The sequence below is a fragment of the Neodiprion pinetum genome, chromosome 6, assembly GCF_021155775.2.
Source record: "Neodiprion pinetum isolate iyNeoPine1 chromosome 6, iyNeoPine1.2, whole genome shotgun sequence".
In the NCBI taxonomy this organism is placed as follows: domain Eukaryota; kingdom Metazoa; phylum Arthropoda; class Insecta; order Hymenoptera; family Diprionidae; genus Neodiprion; species Neodiprion pinetum.
In genome coordinates, this window is record NC_060237.1 from 11130907 (window position 1) to 11141140 (window position 10234).

The 10234-nt window shown below is 39.7% G+C and overlaps 1 protein-coding gene across 1 annotated transcript; it reads right to left on the reverse strand.

The window, feature by feature from the left end:
* Positions 1-48: 48 nt before the first annotated feature.
* On the reverse strand, positions 49-5782 carry LOC124221628 (uncharacterized). The gene is made up of 4 exons (XM_046631813.2): positions 5744-5782; positions 4863-4919; positions 912-3525; positions 49-327 (listed from the first exon to the last, which is right to left on the reverse strand). Exons 1-4 carry the CDS (start codon positions 5780-5782, stop codon positions 275-277), a joined length of 2763 nt encoding a protein of 920 aa, XP_046487769.1. The 3' UTR covers positions 49-274.
* Positions 5783-10234: the final 4452 nt, after the last annotated feature.

Here is a 10234-nt window from a genome sequence, read left to right on the forward strand (position 1 = left end):
CATAAACGCTAGAATTATAAATACATATCTACTCGCATATTTCACATGTTTAGAATATTTTATTATATAAAATATACAGCCGGTCGACGTGGGCCTTAAAATCTAATCGAAGAGAGATCCCGACATTGGTATTATAACGTCGCACTCGACGCAACAATAATTTACTAATAAATAAAATTACACATCTGGTTTACTCTGCTCAGGATAATTTCTGTATGCGATTTCTTCTGCAAACCGGCACTCTAGGACGTCGTGTTTGGCTCACTGCACGGACTTAAACGGCTTCTGGCGCATGGTTAACCGGCAGCCCCATGGTCTGATCATTATCTGCGACAGAAATACACACTCTTGTAACGGAACGCAGGTTAAATACGTCGTGACTCTGTATACAATATCCCTAATGGTGATTCCCTCAGCGAAGGAGCATGGGCATATTTATGCCTTACGACTGTTTCGCGTGATCTCGTGTGCTCCTATCTAGTCAGCGCAGAAACCTGATCGCTGTAGTAGACGACTGGTGTGATTTCGACAAAATTTCGCATAAAACTCAACTTTCGTAACCATAAATGCATCCTGTGAATGTATATGTATATATATACACACACAAACACACATATTCATATACTTGAATTCGGTTTTTGAGCGGAACTTTCGTGTTTATTTTTTAGTCCATTATACAGCTCCTTTTTTTATCGGACATGAGAACGAGAGGGAAAAAGAGAAGCAAGTAAAAAAGGAACTCCGAAAAAAAACGATCGCTTTCAACTTTCAAATGAGGTTTCGGTCATTGTGGTGATAAAATTTTGTAACATCTCGTGAAACTATCCCTACCGATGGCGCCATGAACCTGGAGGATAGTAGGTTTATATAGATAAATAAGTAAAACGTTGGCGAAGCGTATATTTACTCACCTGGTGCACTAACTTGATGGTGTTCATGCTGCACTCTCGAGTAGCCATCGATTACGGTCGTGCCACTAAACTGTCGGTTGCCTCTTACTTCCGGTATCGAATCCTTTTCACTTCCAATTACCATCGACACGTCAGTTTCCTGAGTAGGTGTCTGTCCCTCCGGCGTGAATCTCGTCTGCGCGTTACTACTCATTATACCATCAGCGAAATTCCTCCGTTTCGTAACCTTGCGCATGAGTCCGGCGCCTTTCTTCGTACCCGATTCTTGTTCATCTACAGGTGCAAGGCGCACCGTGTCCTCGTCCGCATTGACGCCGACCTCCGACCTGTCGATGACCTTGCCCGAATTCGGCGCGTCAACGGCAACCCTTATCACCTGCGAAGACGCAGAAACGAACGGATCGGACTGATAAGAATTCGTCGGTGTTCCGTACGAAGTGAGCGCCGACAAATCTTGTATGAAACGGCTGTTGTCACCCTGTTCGAAGTACGGAACATCTTGAAAATTCGTTGCGTCTTTCACCGGCGGAGTTGTGTAGGTCCTTGCTGGCCCTAGAGGATTCTCAGGACTCTGATAAGTCGAATACGAGATCTGATAAACCGGGACGGTGGTTAATGGCTCGTTATTCTTCGGTGGTACCAGTTCTTCGACAAGGGCTTCTGTGTCGTCCAAGTCCTGGGACGAAATATCACCGCTATTACCGCGGTTTCGTGGATCGCTACCAACGTCGAAAGTCACCTGATTACCTGTGTTACCTGTACCCTGTCCGTAGACCAAGGAAGGTACAAAGTTATCGGACAGCTGGGGAGACGACTTCGGCTCATTTTCGTTTACGGCCGCACTTTGTACAGCCTGGACAGTATCGTAATCCTGGTACTGCTGGTCTCGGGTGTTCTGATCCTGATCGTAACTGGTTGAGTTAGTCAACGCGAATGATTGTCCCTCCGTTTGTAAAATTTCTTGAATATGTTGACTCTGATGCCGTGTATCGGAATTTCCCAAATTCTGTGAACGATCTTCCTCCTGGTAGTAGTATATCGGTTGACCCGATGGAGGAGGAACTCCTTTGTCTGACTGCAGGTACTGCGCTTGCGCAAAACCTTGAGCGCCACCTTGGTACGGAGCAAATGCAGCCGTTTCATAACCCGGGGGCTTGTAGGTGTCGCGATTTTGCGTGTAGTAGGGATGCTCGTTGGGAGGTGACTGTGAGGTCTGACCATAGATGACAGGAGACTGAGAATCTATGTTTGTAGCCAAGCCATGTGAGCCTGAGTTCCGCACTTCCGACTCTGCAAGGTTGTAAGGATATTTAGAGTCCACGGTCAGACCAGCGACGTGTGGGATTTCGTACTGTGTGAAAGGTACCGAGGGTGCTTGATAGATGGCGATGTTCGACACACCCTTGTAAGGTTCAACGATTCTCGTAACGGTCTCTTGTGCAGTGTTCGCCGGTAGTTTAATGGCAATGTAGGAGCCCCTGGTCTTCGGCAGATAGTAAGTCGTCGGTGGGATCACCACTGTTCTCTCCGTTTGTGGCTCATACAACAGCGACGACAAAATGTTCCCTGATGACTGCGTCGTCGGAGCGTCGTCCTCGGGTCGCGGAGTCGTGTTGGAACCCAGGCCGAATACTGAGGATAAAAATCCCCCGCTGCTGGCTGGCTTCTCTTCCTCAGCAATCTCTGCAATCGGCGCTTCGGTCGTTCCTCGGAATCGGGAGAACAAACCTTCGAAAAATCCTGAACTTGAAGTGTCGGTGTTTTCTTTGTTACTAGCACTCTCGTCGTCTTTAACTTCCGGCAGAAAAGCGCCGAGGCCACCGAGATTGTCCAGGAAGCTCAAGTCGGGTTTTTCTCCGTCCACCGACTGGGGCTGGGCCAGAGAGCTCTGGCCTTCGCCCAAGCCGTACATCTGCATTTGCCCTTTCTGGTAGTCAACGTTCTGCAAGTTTGGTGGTCCATAGTTGATTTGTGGAGCCTGTGGGTAGCCCGTGAGTGGCTGAGCCTGAGTTTGCGACTGTGGCGAAACATAGGTCTCATACTTCTGTTGTGTCTGGATGTTGTAGTCGTCGGTTTCAGCTGTGAAACTGGAGCTGTGGTATTCATCAGATTTTTGGTTCGCTACTGCGGGAGGATACGGTGCCGACTGGGATGAATACGTCGGTAAATATCCGGTGGGATAAGTCTCATGGGCAGGTTGCGATTGCTCGTAACCGTTGGAGTAACTACTCGAAGCATAGTCCAAGGACGGACTTGCGCCCGGCGCATATCCCACCTCAATAATGTCCCCTTCCGGCGGGTACAGGTTCTGTGGCTGAAGATTTACCGGGTGAAGATCGATGCCGTTGTACTTGTGGATTTTCCAAACCGGATATTTGGTCAAATCGATTCCCTCGGGTATTGCCGTCTCACCTTGGACGAACCATTGGTTGTTCTCGGGCACCGAAGCTGGGTAGATTTCTGGGGCCTCAGTTGTGGTTTCTGAGGATGTGAATGGCCATATACTTCTCAATGTTCTCTGCCTTTGTAGTTTCTCGAGTCCTTTGGACGCTGTTAAATCGATCTGGTTTGGTGGTCTGGCCAGAGTGAGTCCGAGGATGGAAAGCCATAAGATCTAGGAACGTAAAAATTCAAAAATCCATTAAAATCGACGAAACGTGGGCGTGAAGGAGGATTAAAGTGTAGTTGGTCCATACTACACACTAGGTACTAGACACTTTGATGGGATGAGAAAGGCGTGCAGGTAGATTTTATGTGTCTCGACGTTTGTCGGTACGGTACATAAAAGTAAGGTCTAGATTATTACCTACTATGAAGCCGTGACTCCGTGCTATGTTATTACGCGGATTACGGCAATTAAACAACATGATCGTACGTATTAAGTGTGTCATTCTTACGTCGAGAATAGCGTTCTTCAAATGGTTAATTTCGTCTCTTGTAATTATATGTTCTTCGAAGAGACGCTATTGACAGCGATAATTATACGATCTGCCAGCGCCGGAACGGCACTCGCTGTTCTCGATATTACATGATGATAGTTGCAAAATGATATTGTCAGTACAAGATCCAAATACATGTAGCCTGAGCTTCGAAAAAGAGAATGCCGAGTTTTTTGAGAAGCATTTTCATCGTTTTATAGAGTGGATCGTGATTATCAGTTTGTGGAAAAAAACATGAATTCTATACCGAATGTCTTCCAGAATTAAAAGAGGAGTTTAAAAATTCACAACTTAACAGAAACTCAATCGGAGAGGATGTTTCGTCCTGGATGCATAAATGAAAGAATTTTAATCGTTGATTCGATTTCTCTTTTTTAATATAGTAAAAGCAAACAGCGTGAATTTCTTCTCATGATTATCACCAGCACCATAGAATGTTGGAAATGATATGTTTGACAACGTTTTGAGATTGAAGGGCTCCTTGATTAAAATTTCTGCTTTTTTATGTAGCACGACTATCAAGCTTTTATACATATTTATATACTTATGCGCTTACGTAAATCACTGATTCCGTATTTTGGTAACAATGAATGACAGAACTGTACCGCAAATGTGGATTGGCAATTAAAAAAAAATATTTGTAATATATATCGCACCTGGTTTCTCATTTTTTTTTACACACCCGCGCACTTAATAGTACCAAACGAAAGTTCGTAGTTTAATAATAAATATAAATATATATTATGTTATGAGTGAAATAAATAAAATAAATAAGAAGACTTTTGCACCGTACTACGGTTTTATATGGACTGGCCACGGCTGATTTAATCCACTGACTTATATAGCCGAAAAGTGAAAACTACCCTTCTATTGTAACGGCCGAAATATCCGTTAGAATTTTTGGCTTTCCCGTAATTGTTGAAATAAGTAAGAGCTCGGTACTTTCACACGAAGGAAAACCGTGTCATTGAGGACCGATAAGACGCACTGAAATGAGGGTAGGTTTGCTTACCGGTGCAAACGACGGCCGCCCAGCCTGCTGAAGGTGATTAACGATTAGCACGACATTCTAAACCTGAAGAGGAAAATCCAATTTGACCAAATTATTTGCGAGGCCAAGGCTTCGGCTTTACTCGGGAAAACTTAGAGCGTTGTTATTCGGCCAAGTTACCAGCACGCGAGTGCCGATGTTTTAGGTAGGTAATCCAATATATCAGGATAATTTCGTGAAAGCGTATCTAAGGGTACCTTGCTCATGCAGCTTATATCGGTCAGTGTTACATGTGTTAATAGTTTTAATGATAAAATCATTAACACAATATCCAGGCACGCAAAGTGATCATGTTCTCGCCATTAATTCGCATTATCGAGACACGAATGCACGGGACGAAGTGTTTTTAATATTTGTTTAACGTGCAAAACATCACTCTAAAATGAGATTCAATTATTCCTTTTAATTTTGTCAATCACGCTTCGTTACAAGTATATTCGGGTACTAATACTTCTTTACTCTTATGCGCGCGTGTGTGGTGAGTTTTTGTTTACGGGGACAAATTGCCATCCCAAATTTCACAAAAGTTACTTAAATGCATTCGGATGATATTCAGCCGAAGAATCACGTATTTTGTGATGACGTGACACGTAAATTTTTAAACTTTTACCGACTGACAAAGCTTTGAAGGCCCCGGTACATCGTATACGATTTTTTATAAGCCTCCACGGACGTTGATGCGTGATGTTTTGCTATCGTTTGAAATCTTCCACAATTGTTTTAGAATCCTCTATGCATAACCGGGTTTCAAAACGTTCGAACTATTCAAACGATTTAGATTATTATTCGTATGAGAAACCCTGTTCATTTTATCCTTATCCGTTATTTAGTGAAGAATATACCTTAACATCGTGTACAGCCAAATATTTACATTCCACCATATTACCGTTGATGATGATCGAAGTTCAATCGCTCCGGCATACTCGCAGCTGTGAGTCTACAATTAATGGCAACTTAAATTCCATAAAATATTTACGACTTTCAGTGTTGCTTAGGCTTGAGTATCCGATTCGTTAATGTGCGTAAAACGAACGCTAGACTTTCAATATTTCGCAGACCATAAAAAAGGCAGTTCTCAACTTTTATAACGACAGAGCTAGGTAAACAATCCGCTCTGTCGTGATAAGTATAAAATTATGGGAAAAATGTGGAATAGCATATTTCGTTGGGGATTCCAAATTCTACATAGTCTTCAGGTTTTTTTTTCGATCGTAATGATCGAAAGACAATACCTGTTATCACTGAATGATCTTACCGTCGTCCTTACACCATATAATCTGTCTCAATTTTTTACAGAAAAAATACGCCATTTTGATCACCTGCAATTGCGACGTTCTCCGATGAACGAAATAATTTCGCTTCCGGGTCGGCTAACTCTTCATTTATGCCAAGAATTCAGACTTTCCATAATTGTTTCCAGGTGAGCCAAACAGACATTCAATTTGACAGGATTTTGAACGAAGGCAGAATTTCACTAGGGTATACACTACACGTAAGTATACATGTATTTGTGGGTATAACCTGCGCGTTTTGTAAGCGGAAGCAGAGGCGAGCGGAGTGCGGATAATCGCTTAGTTTCGCGGAAGCATATAACTCATGTGAACCCGTATCAGAGCTTTTCATTAAAATGGATCTCAGTGTTTAAAATTACCTCTCATCACGCTATACGGACTCGCAGGCGAGTTACCGAAAATATGTAAATTATCCGGACTGTTGAAGAGAGAAAAAAAAAGAAAGAAATATAGAAATAAAAGTAACACATAAATTTGAGGCTCGAATTTCTTTGCCTACCGTACTTTCTTTTCTCAACTATCGTATTAGGATCTAAATAATATATATATATATTTCGTTCGGTTTATATTATAGTTTATATATTAGGTTCGTAAAAATTCTAACTACTTTAACATTTAAGAAATTTATCTTTTTTCAGATATTGTTACACTGTAATCTGCGAAAGTACCCTCCCTGGTATTTTTAAACATTTTTGCGCCTTTTTCGCGGTTCTCAACAGTTTAGTTTATTTTTGAAATTTAGCGTTTGTTGAAGTTCCGTAACTTTCGACTGATGATACATCGAAATTGAAAAATTATATCCACAAACACAAGGCATTGATTACATTTATTTTAAATCTAAATTTTTGGTAAACGATAAACGGTAAATTTATTTTATTATTTTAAATAATGTTTTGGCGGCTCAAAATTGATTTCGAAGCAAAAAACCATTTATACGACTTGGACATCAACGATTTTTTATTTGCAAAATTTTGAAGAAAATCGAAAATCTCAAGTACCTGACAAAGAAGGTATATCTTTAACGCTTTAGAAAATCTGTGTCGCAATAATTGAAAAATAAACTGCAAACGGTGAAACATTCATCTCTTGAAATTTTCAGCGATAGTTTGCCTTTTTGCACAGTAAGAAAATTATTTCCTTCAAGCGGATAAAGATATTCCTATCTTAGGTAGGAGCTTAGAGTTTTTGGTTTTCCTCAAGAAATTGTGGGAAAAAATTTAAATTTTATAATTATCGAAATGTCAGTTTTTACGTTTCAAATTAATTTTGGTAATCAATAGATTAGAATCAATTTGTAGTATATTTTCTTTCTAAAAATATGTAAAACTGATTCAATCACTGTATGTTGTGCTTGTTGATACGAGTTTTAAATTCCAAAATATCATCGATTGACAATGATTGGATTTCAACGATTGCCAGTAATCTTCATCTGGTAAGAACTACGGAACAGGATTTCTAAAATAAAAAAAAAAAATCAGGGAAGATCTTTTCATATACTAAACTACTCTACACTTTTCATATACTAAACTACTCTACAGTTTTCATGTATACAAATCCCAGAAGGAAAAAAAACGCAGTTGTTGTGGTTTGGATCGTGGATGATCGCGTTAAGTTGGATCCCTCGTTAAACAAAAGAAACAAGAATAAAGCGGAAGAAGGCAGAGAAAGGAGTCTCACTACAACGTTTTCCAATTGAGCTACAGACGGTTTGAATGTCCAATGTAATTGGAGTTGCAGCATTATCAACGTGCGCTCACGCATTCTACTAGTATACTCAACTTCAGTACAATGAATTGTTTCAGCGAAAATTCATACCAATATAAACTGTTATGACTATAAGTAAATTGGTCTTCATGGAGTCTCAAACAATTCAGCGATCATTCTTCAAAAATTTAATAACAAACAAATTTTCACATAATTCATAAGCGTTGAAACGTTCTGCTCAACTTTAATTGCACAGAAATATGAAAGACATTTCAAAATTTGCTACCAATTTTTTTAGCCAATTGCGTACTATTCTAAACGCTGTTCTTCGAACGATTTTTACTATTCACACGTCAAGATTTTGATCTAACATAAGTAGTCGGATAAGGTAATATTACACTTACACATTGATTCAAGAATACAATCAGTTAATCATCATTTTTTCAAATGAATTCAGGAGAATTTCACGTCCGAGACAAAGGTGTATCACTTTCTCCTTAATATAGATATATTTTAAACCCCGGTCTTGGGCACCTGCTATACGGTGGAGTGGTTTCATACAGTATATTTAGTACTGATTATCTTGAATGTGAGTTTCCCTTGAAATACAATTCAACAGAGATCGCTCTCAATTTTTCCCTTGAATCTTTCTGCTTCTGTGAATACCACTTTGATCCGTCAACGTCACGAGACACAAAACGGTACGTTAATTTTCTAATCCCAAAATTGCAAAGTGCAAAAGTTTCCGAAACTATTCTTTGAGCTATTTGAAGAAATAGACTTAGCCAATAAAAGTGAAAAATTCTCAAAAGCTTCATCACAATTTTGTGATTTATCTTCTCCGGTAAATCAGTCGTAAGTGCAACAGAGAAAAATCACTTTATCTCAGGATTGCGGAGGCTGAGACTGCGTGGCCAAAGGTAACGGATCTTCAAGGTAGCAGCGGTCGATAGCATATAACGTCGGAAGGAAAGAGAATTGCGTCGGTAAAAAGAGCTGGCGCCTAATTCGAAATCACAAGATCTTAGGGCGCCTAGATGGTACGGTAGAAATACTTCTGAGCTATGATTTCGAGTACAAATATTCTCCCAGGGATGTCGCTGCTGAAAGATGAGCAATTTTTTCCTACACTTTTTGTTGCCTGTTTTTTGGTACCCGAAAATGCAATCATATATCGTACGGTAAAATGTAGATCTGTAGATTCACCTACATATTCAGTAGAGCAAAATGTTGATTGACAATGAACGCATTTGCCGTAACACAGATTGCATTCGATAACGGAACCAGTTCAATGAGAGCCACTTTTACAAATGGGTATACAGAGTACGAGTTCGGTCAAGTTTTAATTATTTTCTAGTAAAACTTATTTTTTGAAATTAATGAATCGAATTTCTGATAACAATCAGGGATTTGGCTTATTAACGTTCAGGAATTGATTACAGTTGCAAGCCGTTTCGGGAAAATTATATAAATTATCACAAACATATTGACTAATGCGTTTCGTATCAAAGGTTTGAATTAGAATTATCGTGAGATTTAAGAATCCCTCTTGTTCTCTTATTATTTTATAATACTTCGATAAAATACAATATTTTTAACATTCAAAGATTTCTATTCAAACCACTCTCAACTTTTACATTCTTCAACTGAAATTTAATTTACTTTTGTTTCTGTACGATTCCGTAAACGACGTTGATTGGCCTGGTGTAGATGACGTCACTGTCGCCATGTGGTGACAGCAGCTGTCAACGAGTAGTCGGTTTTTATGCATAAAGATGGCACGCGAGGGCGAAATTAGTCTTTCCGATTCTTTAATCTGGAATGCCCTATTTTCAAGATGTGTAAAAAATAGTTGTCCAAAAATCATCTCGAATCATTGTTCGGGTATTTGATCTTTTAGAAAGAAAAAAAATAACATAAGGCGCTGTACAGTGGAAATTTGACAAATATTCATTGACTGATCTACCGCTAAGTTATGCTGAACAAGAAAATGCAAACTTCTCGTTATTGTCAGTTATACCCACCAAAATTGAATTGTCTATGAAAAAAAAAAAAAAAGAAAAATACTTTCTTCTCAACTGAAATTTGATTTGTCTTGACAATAGGGTGACTATCTTTTCTTTTTATTTCAGGTTTCACAACCTTGGCAATTGATATCTCCAGATGAACAATCAACTGCGAATCCTATACGTGAAACCTACAATCGTTTTCAGTAATTGCCGATGACCCAAAATCGTATAATGCTTTTTTCATTCCTCTAACACATCAGACTTTTCAGGAAGTAATTACGACATAACCGAATTAGCATCTCCCCGGTTTACCAAAGTTAATTCATAC